Source organism: Dysidea avara, chromosome 7 (assembly GCF_963678975.1).
Source record: "Dysidea avara chromosome 7, odDysAvar1.4, whole genome shotgun sequence".
Lineage (NCBI taxonomy): Eukaryota > Metazoa > Porifera > Demospongiae > Dictyoceratida > Dysideidae > Dysidea > Dysidea avara.
Window position 1 is genome coordinate 6,286,397 of NC_089278.1, and position 11,972 is coordinate 6,298,368.

Sequence of the window (11,972 nt, forward strand, 5' to 3'; positions counted from 1 at the left end):
AACACAAATATGTCGGATGTGATAAACTCAACAGAAGTAGATAGTACTGGAGGTGGAAAGACTTTGAATTATATTCTAGTAACGGTCACTCCAGCCGTTTTCGTTCTGCTCATCACGATATTTTTGGTTTTGTTTATTCGGACATGTTATAAAAAGAAGTGGAGATATAAACTGGTGCCAACGAAGGACGAACAAGACCATCCACGTCGCAAGTCATCCAGCAAGCGAACAGTAAACGTCACCATACCAGATCCTCCTCCTCCAAAGATTAAAATCACCACTGCACCGAATCTAGCTGAACCTACTTCACGCTACACACAATTTACTGTACAACTTTTGCACAAGCCGCCAGTTGCTGCAGAATGCAAAGAAATCACCGATGGTGAAGAGGGCGTGGCTGGGAAGCAGGCTTATGTATGCCTTAAGATGAACATGGAGCAAAACAAATTATGGGTAGAGGTACAAAAAGCAGTTGGACTACCTCACAGAGAGGATGGCACCCCTGCTGATCCTTTTGTGAGGCTGAGTGTCATGTCACGTGAGAGGAGAAATAGCAGGCGGAAAGTATCTAGCACGAATCACATAGAACGTACCAGTGATCCGACATACATGCAGACCATAGATTGTGGGTCAGTAATCAAAGAAGAACTAGCTAATTCTAATCTACAAATACAAGTTAGTAATTAATTGTAGTCTCTAGCACTGCATAATTATCACGTGTAACATCGTGTATTTGTGTATAAAGAATCCAACAGCTGCTCATTCTCCCATACCAAGGAGCTATGGTGAGGCTGAACACGGATGAGACATATTATAATGGCTAGCATTAACAGTGAGGTTGTTCCACAGGTGGTAGACCATCTACAAGACTTGCTGTTGGCTGAGGGTGAAGTAGGCCTGGACCAGGTTGAGTATTCCAAGAGTATTAGAGTTCCTCTTAAGGTTAATCTCATGCAAGTATAGTAAGCACAATCACTATTATTGTCCACAGGCCTTAACCCAGCAGCCCACTGTGGGTCGAATACTGATCTCACTTTATCATGACAAAACAGCTGCAAAACTATCAATAACTATTACTAAACTGGAGCTGCTATCTTGTACACTACCATCAAATGGTAAGCTCTTCACTGTATGATAACTTTACTATTGTTCTTACAGATTGTTGGATTAAGATTGAGGTTACCAAGGGGACAAAGCCCCTTCTAAAGAAGACCAAATCAGTTAAGGTTCCACAACGTGAAGTGATGCTAGACAACACATTTGTCTGTAATGATGTCAATGATGCCAGCTGTCTGACACTACAGTGTAGTCTTGTTACTACAGTAACTGCAAGTCTTATGAAACGGACCAAGTTACTAGGAAAGGTAACACTCGGGTCACATGAACATGGACAAGCACTACGTCACTGGACTGAAATGGTAGACACTCCAGACACTCAAATTGCTGAATGGCATAATTTAACATGATCATTGGACCAATTAATTTGTTTAATAATAATAATAATGATGTACATAAATTAGTACCTAATGAGCTAGTCCATGTTAGTAGCTGGTTCCTGTGCTGCTGGTTGTGATGGTTGGTCAGTACCCTTGTTCTTCTTGCTACCTGATACTATGTCATCAATGCGCAGTAGCAATACAGCCGTCTGTAATATAAGGTGTGGCTAATAGCACTTAAATAGGGTACTCACTTCGATTGCAGTCTTGTATGTTTGTAGTTTGACAGCCAGTGGGTCCCACACTTTTAGCTCCTTCATGTCACAGATGTTACCTTTGTTACCATCCACTCCCCAGTTAGTGTTACCATCTGTTGCATGCTTGGCCTAGCACATAACATGTACAGCAGCTTGTTGGTAATTTGTTAGGTATGGAGCACACCTACCCTTAGGGCAGTCAACGTTCTAATGGGATTCCCTCCACAATTTCGTATCAAAGTCCGAGGTAGTACTTCTAGGGCTTTGCTGATTGCACGGTATGGCCACTGCTGTATGCCTTCCACACTTTGAGCCTTCTCATTTAACACCTGTATGGAGAGTAGTGTACTATATTAATGGGAGTGGCTGTCTCACATGAGCCAGAGCCATCTCAGCAGCTCCACCCCCAGGTAATAAGTAAGGATCAACCATCACATTACGGACTACTTGCATCGCATCTTGCAAGTTACGTTCCACCTATTGAGGTTGTGCAACAACAAAGTAAAAACATTCTTGTTACTGCTTACTTCATTTAAAATGTCCTTGCTGGCTCCACGTAGTACAATAGTACAAGCTTTGGGGTCTTTACAACGTGTGAGGTAGGTAAAATATTCATCACCGATTTTCTTCACTTCAAATAAACCACACCTAGTGCCCACATCAGATTCCTGTAGTTCATCAGTCCTGTTAGCAATTGTTGCTCCACATGCTCTATAACAGCACACCTCAACATGAGTTAATCAGTACACTACAATAAAACCTGGCTATCCTGTTTGTGTCTGACTTGCGGACTCTTCGGATGACGGAAATGTTGCTCTTCAATAAGAAATGTTGTGCCAAATCAGACACTCCCTTTTCTGTTATCACGAGGTCTGGTTTCACTGCAATAATGTCTACAAAACATCACACGTAATAAGTTGTACATTATATACTGGTACATTACCTCTACATATTCTTTCAACATACTCTTCCTCTAGCTGTAGTATCCTAGCAAAGTCTTCCTCCTTTGTGATTTCAATGTTGGTCTACAAGTGGAGAATACTTGGATTAGTGTTTACTACTCTAATAATAATAATCACCTGGCTTTCCCCTTTCTTGTATTCTAAGTTACAGTCTAGTATCACAATACGAGGATTCTCAATCCGACGTCGCATCTTGGCATGTGTGACATCTTTGTTAAGCATCACCCCTTGTAGCACCTCTGACTCTTCCACAGCACCTCCCGGTACCTATGCACGTAACACTGATGTGTGCGCATGATAGTAACACCAAACCTTTTCCACTTTAGCATATCTCTTTATGTCAATTTCTACCTTCCCATTCTCTTCAATTCTTACTGTCTTGACTGCATCAATTGCTATCTTACAGGCTAGATCTGACCTACATCACATCATATCATCTTATAGTGTACTGCCATGCTCAACCTACTCACCATTGTTTGATAAATTTAGTACCAATAGTTGTCTTCACAATGCTACCCATTAATTCCATATCGTTCACATCAACTGGAATACTATCAAGGAATGTATACACATGATTATATGCAGTGTATGTGTGCGTGTGTGTGTGTGTGTGTGTGTGTGTGTGTGTGTGTGTGTGTGTGTGTGTGTGTGTGTGTGTGTGTGTGTGTGTGTGTGTGTGTGTGTGTGTGTGTGTGTGTGTGTGTGTGTGTGTGTGTGTGTGCATCTCCCCCAGTCTGTGTAGACATGTCAGTACCTAACCTTATTTTCCTAGCAGCTTCTACTATGTCATCAAGAGCTTGTCGGTAAGCACTAATGATTACTGTAGGATGAATTTGTTGCTCAATGAAGGTCTCTGCCATGGACAGCACCTCCCCAGCTGTGTCATGGTCACACATGTGTTACTGACATTGACACAACTGACACATACCAAGAATGATTACACTAGTAGTACCATCACCAACTTCCTCATCTTGTGTTCTACTGATTTCTATCATAGACTTGGCAGCTGGGTGTTGCACTTGTATCTAATGGTGGAGTTGTGTGCATAGATATTTGTGAATCAAGAAACAATACATTGACATCAGTATTTCAGAAGGCTCCATCTCACATATTTATGGTTAGGCAAATTGTTTTCCTACAGATTACAGCTGTTCGTCATGAATCATTATATGAGTTAGATGAGTAAATGTAACACTGATATTTCTTTTTACATGCGGAAATACAGCAATTAGTAGCTCAATACAAAGAAACTAAATAGCAAAAATGTGATTAGTAGTTCTTACAACGGCATCTGAAGGACCTAAGAATGATAACTGTACAGAAGTCGATGGACAGTTAACTAAACAAGAGAAACAAATCTCCCCGCTGGTAAGCGACACAGATCTCAGAGATTTACTTATTCATAAACTCACAGAGAGTGGCCATGTGATGAACTAACATGCCTAGTACCAAAGACCATGGCAGAGAGGGGAACCTATGATAGTGGAGTATGGTGGGCATTCCCAATGCAATTTCCTTTCATTTCCTTTCTTGCTACTCCAGTGTAGGGACCTTTGGACCGGAGGACACCCAGGTTTCTTGGAGAAGGCTTCCAAGAAAATCGAGACAGAGAAGGACAAGGTCTCTAAGTCAGGTTTCTCCCACAAAAGACCTAAGGACTGTTGTGATCTCTGTAGTTTCTTTTTTTTGTTTTTTTAATCCAAAGGTGCTCCTGCCATTTACAGCAGCAGGAATATCCAGCAGCAGGAATATCCAGCACCTTCCTCAGCCATACAAGTCTTGGAAATCCAAGGACAAGCCCAAGAACACCCAGTTCAACTGGAATCCCAACCCAGCTTTCAGGCCAGCAAGTACTGGTCTGGATTCCTGGCGAGGCACAACCAAGGATGCTTGAGGTAGTGAGAAAACACCACTTTGAACTTGTTGCACTACCAGGCAGGAAGAACAGTTGGCGATAGGGAATGAAATTGGGGGAGTTCCTTAGACGATAGCAATGGAACCAGTGTTTCAAGTTTGTGATGGGAACTTCCAAGGCTCTAACTGACCAGTAATCAACTTTTGGCCTCCAAACCATAACTTCACTTCAGGATGGTGAAGCTTCCAGCAACAAAGGAATTATCCCAGAGGGGGACCGAAGGTTTAGGATGCCTACCTGTCAGTGGCAGTAGTCTTTCATTTAAGAAAGTAAACTTTCCATTTCACTTGCCAGTTCTTTTGTCTCTCCTAGCACCCCAAAGGTATTCATGAAGCTTCCTGGCCTGTGATGGCTCATTTGCAGAGACAGGGTCTTAGTTCAGTGACATAGCTGGATGACCCACTACTGATATCCAACCAGAAAGGGTACTTGAAAGCAAGGTGGGAGAGACAACATCGCTGTTGGAGAGCTTGGGTTCCAGATCAATTCTACTTAACACACATGTTGACACGTTGAGCTATTATAACTGCAGTGCAACAAAAGAAAATAGCGTGTGCAAATGAAAATGTGGAAGAGTACTTAAGTGACTTTGCAAGTGCAGGGTTTGAAGAATACAAGGACTTTGATCAATCAACTGAACCCGATGACTCATGGGATCCTGCATCAGTAATGTCTGTATTCCTTGAACGTTATTTTAATCACTCCCTTCCAGACCAAGACAAGGATGTCATCTTAAAGGAATTTTTTTTTAAATCTAAACTATCTGGCATTGGAGGCCCACAAGCTTGACGGGTTAGTTAAGCAGCAGTTGTCAAGGACCCTCAGTTTGGTCCGGAGAGGACCTTTTATATAAACTGCATGAGTAGCTCTTGGAGGTAGTAGGACCATGGCAGATATCTTGAATCCGGAAAGTTGACCTGAGGACAGGTGATTTGCAGAGGCAGGGTCTTTGTTCAGTAATATACCTGGATGACATACTTCTGATGTCCCACCACAGTGATCACTGATAACCAAGGTGGAAGAGACAACTTTCCTATTGGAGAGCTTGGGGTTTTGGATTAACTGAGACAAGTCCCATCTAGCTCCAACCCAGGAGATCACGCACCTGGTGGATTCCCAAGTGAAGTCACTCTGACTGACACAGGACAAGATGACCCAAGTGAGGCAGACCTAGTGGGGACATGCTCCATCAAGGCACCTGGACTCTGAGAGAACTGGCCAGGTAGTAGGCATACTGTCAGTTACAAAGCAGGCAGCCCCTCTCCATTATTGTCATTTGCAACATCTGGCTGATCCAATCACTCAGACAGTTGGCTTGTTCGACACATTGGTGACCTTGACTTCAACAAAAGACCAGAATGGTGGACCCAACACCTCGATTGCTGGAGATCGAAATGCCGTCTCCAGATACTACCATGGAGACAAATGCCTCCAAGATAGGCTGGGGGGCTATCTGCAAGGGTACCAGAACCAGGGAATTGTGCAGGAGCAGCATCGTTACTTCAATTGCTTGGAACTTCAGGCCGGGGAGTTTGCCGTAAGGTCATTCATGAAGTAACAGTCCAACTTGTATGTGCACCTATGGATGTACAATCAGATGGTAGTTGCTTACGTCAACAAGATGAGGGGCACTCACTCTCCAGTCCTGATCCATCGAGCATGTGAATCGTGGCAGTGGTGCCTCTATAGAGGGAAAACAAACAGCTCCCTGGCAGTCAAAACAAGGTGGAGCAGTTTGGACTTCAGTAAAATGGAAACTCAACCCCGACGTGTTTCTTAGTTATTCAGAGGGCCCTAAGTGGACTTGTTTGCCAGTCACCTTAACCACCAGTCACCTAGATATATGAGCTGAAGACCAGACCCATTTGATATGGCGACAGACGCATTCAGTCTTTGTTGGCAGGACCTCCAAGCCTACAGTTCTCCTTACCATAAACTTCCAAAACTTTCCAGCTAAATAACTCCAAATTTTCCTATAACACTCCCTTAGCAACCCATACATTTTTTGCATAATTTTTGATGGGCTATCGATTGGTGTAGTTTTAAAAAAAACCACCCGTTGCCACGTTATTCTATTTAATGCACACCTCACGCTATTATTGTTGAATGATAGAAACGTGTCTAAGTTCGCTCTACAGGTGATTGTTGTTTATTTGATGATTGTTATTGATGCCACCTAAGTCAAAAAGAAGTTTACAGCTGGGAGTAGCCAGAGCACACCGCCAGAAGAAATGTAAAACACAAGAATGCTCCTCCAAATCGAATGAAGGTATTTCTGAAGATAAAACAAGTTCTATTATTGAGGAACATATAACAGACCCTGCTCTTGAATTTTCTAGTACTTTAAACTCTAGTGACATGTCAGAAAATGAGACCACAGAAGTCAGTACTGTTTCAACTGAAAGCGTTGTGCCTGCAACTGGAGATCATAGTGAAACAGCTGAAGAGATTGTACCCACTTTCAGTGATTATGATTCCCAAGATGACGAAGACTACACTTCACCAGCTGAAACTGCAACAGCTAGAGGATGAATTAATCCATGGCCATGCAAAAGACTGGGTAAATTCACTTGACAGAGACGATCTAATGTCACTGTCTCTGTTGCTGCACTATCTAATAGTAAACATTTTAGGCCTTCAGCTAACGTTTGCTGCTAAAGTGATAGGTGATTTAGTTGGAAAAAGTGAACGAACTGTTCATGAATGGAGGGGAACCTTTTTATGCAATGATGGATCATTTCCAGGTTCACTGCAAGGAAAGTACCAGCAGACTGGAGTCTTGGGACAAAATGAGGAGTTAAACAAGCATGTGAGAAAGTATGTCAGGGGAAAACGCTAATGTAAAAGGTAAACCCAACATGACCATTGCTTCATTTTGCCAGTGGGTAAATAACGAACTTTTACCCAATAGTGTGCTCGAGCCTGGATTTCCTCGCAAAATAAGCGTTGATACTGCAAGAAGATGGCTGCACCATCTTGATTTTAAAGTGTTAGATAGAAAGAAAGGTGTTTATATTGACGGCCACGAGAGAGAGGACGTAGTTGCTTGTCGTAAAAAGTTCATTCAGAAAATGGTATCAATTGGAATTATAAACAAAGATAATGCCCCCACACCTCAAGCTGCCCAGTGCCTACCAGAAGATTTAAGATGTCCACCTGAAGAGCAATTACAGAAAACTATTGTGTTATTCCATGATGAATCCATATTTTCAGCTAATGAAGACCAAGGGACACAATGGGGTGAAAAGGATAATTTTGCAATTAAGCCTAAAAGCAAAGGTTCCGGTATAATGGTATCAGACTTTATTGATGAGTTTAATGGTTACCTTCATCTTAGTGACACAGAATTTTCTCTGGCTGAACACACATATGGGAACAACATTAAAAAAGAAGCTCGTCAATTTTTGGAATATGGAGAGAGTCGAGAAGGTTATTGGACCTCAGACAAATTCCTCACTCAAATGGAACATGCAATAAAAATAGCTGATATTAAGTATCCGAAAGATGTAGGATATCGTGTGGTATGGGTATTTGACAACAGCAGTTGTCACAATGCCTACGCCGATGATGCATTAAATGCGAACAATATGAATGCCAAGCCTGGGGGAAAGCAGCCATGCTTACGTGACACAGAATGGGATGAGAGACCCCAGTGAATGGTCTTTAATATTGGTATTCCAAAGGGCCTTATTCAAGTACTAACTGAAAGAGGCAAATACAAAAAATCAATGAAACTTGAAAACATGAGGAAAGAAATCTCGACTCATCCTGACTTCATGAATGAAATGACCAAACTAGAACATTTTCTACATGATCGTGGACACATTTGCATCATGTTACCAAAGTTTCATTGCGAGCTTAACCCCATAGAAAGATGTTGGGGTCAAGCAAAGCGATATACACGAAGCTTTACAAATTACACTTTACCACGATTACGTACTAATGTTCCCAATGGACTTGATTCGGTGATGCTCGAGAATATCAAAAACTATTTCCGCAAGGTAAAGCAGTACATGTTTGCATACCTAGAAGGCTACACAGCAGGTCCAGACTTAGAAAAGAAAGTAAAAGTATACAAGGAAGTATATAAGTCACACCGAAAGATAGGTGTAAACAGCTGACAAAATCCATTTTTCCATGCATACATTATATCCCAAAGTAAACAATCTATCCTAAAACCCTTCTGTAATTTTATTCCATGATAATTGTATGTACTGTACAGTAAAAACTACTATGATAGCTATAAATATGTGTGGGTACATACATTTTTGGTAATAACCATATAATTATTTATGGAAATTGAACTAAAGCAGCAATGAACAAAATGCTGTGTAGAAAGTTTTCATTACACATGATAATCACATAAAAGGTGCAAAAGGTATGGCATCAGTCACTATCAATAGGTACATACATTTTAAAGAAACATGGCAGTGAAATGAAGTTATCTACCACATTCTCATTAAAATCACTGAATTGCTTGTCACTGTTAGTGCACTGTAGAGCATAGATTGAGTAATGTTACCTGAAAAGTTCATTACAATTGCACTATGTATCACTGAGTTATGAATTTTAAAAATCGTGATACCATTTTGGAAGTTTATGGTAAGGAGAACTATATGCCTTCCCACCTTTTGCTTTGTTGGGGAAGTGCATTCAGAAGATATGTGAGGAGGGGAGTATGGTGGAAGGAGTCGATACCAGTGTGTTCTCAGCCCGGAGCATCCTCTCCAGCAGCCCTTTCAAAAGGGGTTCACATAGCAGATATTCTGACAATGACAGACTGGAGCAGGGATTCCACCTTCAAGAGGTTCTACTACTGCTTCTCAGAAGATGAAGGATATGCCCAGAGGCTCTAATCCCATGAAATGAACAGTCATTGATTTGGTTTCATGCATTGTAGTCAGTTCACCAATGTTAATCGTTTAAATGAAATTTTGCCTTTAGATGCGAGTCTCATTGGCTTATAGACAATACCAGACATACATCTCTGTCTACAATAAGCAGATGGCAACTAGAGCATTATGGGACTGGTAATACCTTCCCGGGTACAGTAGGTAAAGTTTCTCGCATGTGCACAATGCACATGTGCTATATAGGCAGTAATTCATTGTGGGTGCAGGTGGTAACGGTGCTTGTTTCCTCACTTGATGGCTACCTGCCTTTAACAGAGGCTTTGAACTCTATCAGTGTTATAGGAACAAATTGCACGAAATATAATAATCAATTTGATGAGGGTCCATGGGTCCTGAAGTTAAATAGTAATTATATGAGTGCCCTTAATATGCGATACCCCCTCTCCCTACCAGTGTTACATTCATTGTTTTCCAGCAGGTCACCATCAAGTGGATGGAGTGATCTGTGCAGTTCTGCAGCAAAGACAAGGTGGGACTTGGGGCGTGTGCTGTGCGTTTATTGGAAAAGCCGAATTGTGTTGCTGTGAAGTGCTGTATTGTTGTGTAACGAGAAAGAAATATCAGTGTTACATTCACTCATCTCAATAACAATTTAACTTCAGGTCCCATGGACTCTCATCAAATCGATCATTAGGGCAGCTTGCACATGCTTTTGTGCCCATGTGCATGTGAGAGTTTATGACTAACAGCTGTAATGTCTAAGAAACTTCACCAAAACACCATTGATATGCTTACTTTATATAATTCCAAATAGCAGACAACCACTGCATGATTTAAACTTAAAGAGATTAATTCGTTATTGGTTTGATATGAGAAACTGGCACCAAATCAGTGTATTTCTTGTTGAACGGATTTGTCTGAAATTTCAGTGTTTATCATTTTACATGAATTAATTCAAAGGTATACACTTATTAATAATTGTAAATACTAAATAGCAAGTATTGTTAGAGTCTCAAAGTCTCCTCCAGAAATCATTACATAGAAATTACCTTGCTACACCTACTTTGACCATTTGCTAAATATAAAATGGCAAGTCTACAGTTGTATAATGTATAATGCAAGACTGACAGAAAATCCTTTAAAGTTCTTGAAACACTAACTTTTCTTAGGACACTATCCAAATACATTTTTAGCCAGCAATACAGGTATTTAACATTGAAATCCATTCCATTTACGACACTTGACCGATCAAGTGATCACCAACCCATTTGTGGTGTAGTTTATCTACTGATCTTTGATTTTACTCACCTCTCTTAGTATAGCATTTCCATCATTGGTCATCACCACACCTCCCATAGGATCCATCAACATCTATAAATTGGTGTTAGTAGTTGTGATGGTAGAATTACACTGACCTTTAGCATTGCCCTAGGACCAAGGCATGTTTGAATAACTCCAGAAATGTTCTGTGGGCAGTATTGGTTAAGTATACTGCTACTGGCTGTTGAATGCCTTACTTTAGCTGCTTGTATATTTCCTAGTTGTGCTTTTTTACCACTTTCTCTCTTCGTGTTGTGGCCTGTCGGGGTAAATATACTCTAATAAGTCCCCACCACATTTGGATTGTCCACACTAATAGATAAAGTCCTGTACTCACTTAACACTAACACAGGAGCCTGCATCTTGTTGCCTTCGCTAGTAGTCGATGTTCGTACCGTGTAACGTGTATCTCCACGAGTTAATTGCGCCTGCGCAGTAGCTCTCTTGTTTGGTGTACTTTATTTGGAATACAAGGGTAAGAATCGTGTTTTGTGCAAGCGATCATAGCTTGCTTTGGGACCTGCTTTTTGATCGAGTATCTATCGGTATAATATTTTAATTTCGTTTGTGTTGTAGGCGTGATGGCGCCTCCAAAGTACCAAGGCCACAAGGTCACTCCCCACAATCCTAGGGCGAGACCTTCGAGGAGAAAAGGAGTAAGCAAACTGATTTGTAATTGCTGTAGGTTAATTAAGTAATGTATTATTATAACTGTGCAGGTTGTTACGTTCGTAGTATTGTATACGTGGTTGATGTGCTATTAGAAAATCACGTGTAAGACTAGTGTGTGTGTGTGTGCTGAAATGTAGTTTTTAAAATTGATTTACTCTTTCGTGTCTTTCGTTTAGATACAAAGCAAGAGAGTGAAGTTTGTTCGCGACATCATTAAAGAAGTGGTGGGATTAGCTCCCTACGAGAAAAGAATAATTGAATTGTTGAAAATTGGAAAGGAGAAAAGAGCACTCAAATTTGCAAAGAAGAGAGTGAGTAGTGTAATTTTATCAGCGTTTTATACTAGTGACTTTTAGCTTGGGACTCACAGACGAGGCAAGAGGAAGAGAGAAGAAATGAAGGCAACGTTGATGGCCATGCGCAAGGCACAACAACAGCAGCAGCAACAACAACAACAACACTAAACTTGAACTCCATTATTATTCTTTACAATTTATCAATATAAATTCGATTGTGGGAGTGGTTGCTATGGTAGCGTAGCATCACTAGGATGAATA

The 11,972-nt window shown here is 41.0% G+C and overlaps 4 protein-coding genes across 4 annotated transcripts; 3 read left to right on the forward strand and 1 right to left on the reverse strand.

Annotated features, from left to right (window-relative positions):
- Positions 1–9: 9 nt before the first annotated feature.
- LOC136261881 (synaptotagmin 1-like) lies at positions 10–1,516 on the forward strand. Its single transcript, XM_066055969.1, has 4 exons — positions 10–675; positions 850–942; positions 992–1,115; positions 1,159–1,516. The coding sequence occupies exons 1-4, from the start codon at positions 10–12 to the stop codon at positions 1,464–1,466; spliced, it is 1,191 nt and encodes a 396-aa protein (XP_065912041.1). The 3' UTR covers positions 1,467–1,516.
- LOC136261875 (T-complex protein 1 subunit gamma-like) lies at positions 1,457–11,230 on the reverse strand. The gene is made up of 16 exons (XM_066055962.1): positions 11,081–11,230; positions 10,941–11,002; positions 10,839–10,889; positions 10,732–10,794; positions 3,584–3,680; positions 3,415–3,532; positions 3,126–3,206; positions 2,968–3,073; positions 2,773–2,922; positions 2,637–2,718; positions 2,454–2,586; positions 2,221–2,404; positions 2,069–2,170; positions 1,882–2,022; positions 1,691–1,822; positions 1,457–1,645 (listed from the first exon to the last, which is right to left on the reverse strand). The coding sequence occupies exons 1-16, from the start codon at positions 11,103–11,105 to the stop codon at positions 1,532–1,534; spliced, it is 1,641 nt and encodes a 546-aa protein (XP_065912034.1). The 5' UTR covers positions 11,106–11,230; the 3' UTR covers positions 1,457–1,531.
- On the forward strand, positions 6,496–8,863 carry LOC136261885 (uncharacterized). Its single transcript, XM_066055974.1, has one exon. It carries the CDS (start codon positions 7,390–7,392, stop codon positions 8,224–8,226), a length of 837 nt encoding a protein of 278 aa, XP_065912046.1. The 5' UTR covers positions 6,496–7,389; the 3' UTR covers positions 8,227–8,863.
- Positions 11,140–11,926, forward strand: LOC136261898 (large ribosomal subunit protein eL36-like). Its single transcript, XM_066055988.1, has 4 exons — positions 11,140–11,218; positions 11,320–11,399; positions 11,592–11,726; positions 11,772–11,926. The coding sequence occupies exons 2-4, from the start codon at positions 11,325–11,327 to the stop codon at positions 11,877–11,879; spliced, it is 318 nt and encodes a 105-aa protein (XP_065912060.1). The 5' UTR covers positions 11,140–11,218; positions 11,320–11,324; the 3' UTR covers positions 11,880–11,926.
- Positions 11,927–11,972: the final 46 nt, after the last annotated feature.

Coding starts and splice junctions, on each gene's coding strand:
- LOC136261881 (XM_066055969.1), top strand. CDS start 10: ATGTCGGATGTGATAAACTCAACAGAAGTAGATAGTACTGGAGGTGGA. Junction 676..849: donor ATTCTAATCTACAAATACAA/GTTAGTAATTAA, acceptor GTTGTTCCACAG/GTGGTAGACCATCTACAAGA. Junction 1,116..1,158: donor TTGTACACTACCATCAAATG/GTAAGCTCTTCA, acceptor TTGTTCTTACAG/ATTGTTGGATTAAGATTGAG.
- LOC136261885 (XM_066055974.1), top strand. CDS start 7,390: ATGTCAGGGGAAAACGCTAATGTAAAAGGTAAACCCAACATGACCATT.
- LOC136261875 (XM_066055962.1), bottom strand. CDS start 11,105: ATGCAGGCTCCTGTGTTAGTGTTAA. Junction 10,795..10,838: donor GTCCTAGGGCAATGCTAAAG/GTCAGTGTAATT, acceptor ACCAATTTATAG/ATGTTGATGGATCCTATGGG. Junction 2,719..2,772: donor ACAAGAAAGGGGAAAGCCAG/GTGATTATTATT, acceptor CTCCACTTGTAG/ACCAACATTGAAATCACAAA.
- LOC136261898 (XM_066055988.1), top strand. CDS start 11,325: ATGGCGCCTCCAAAGTACCAAGGCCACAAGGTCACTCCCCACAATCCT. Junction 11,400..11,591: donor GACCTTCGAGGAGAAAAGGA/GTAAGCAAACTG, acceptor TCTTTCGTTTAG/ATACAAAGCAAGAGAGTGAA. Junction 11,727..11,771: donor TCAAATTTGCAAAGAAGAGA/GTGAGTAGTGTA, acceptor AGTGACTTTTAG/CTTGGGACTCACAGACGAGG.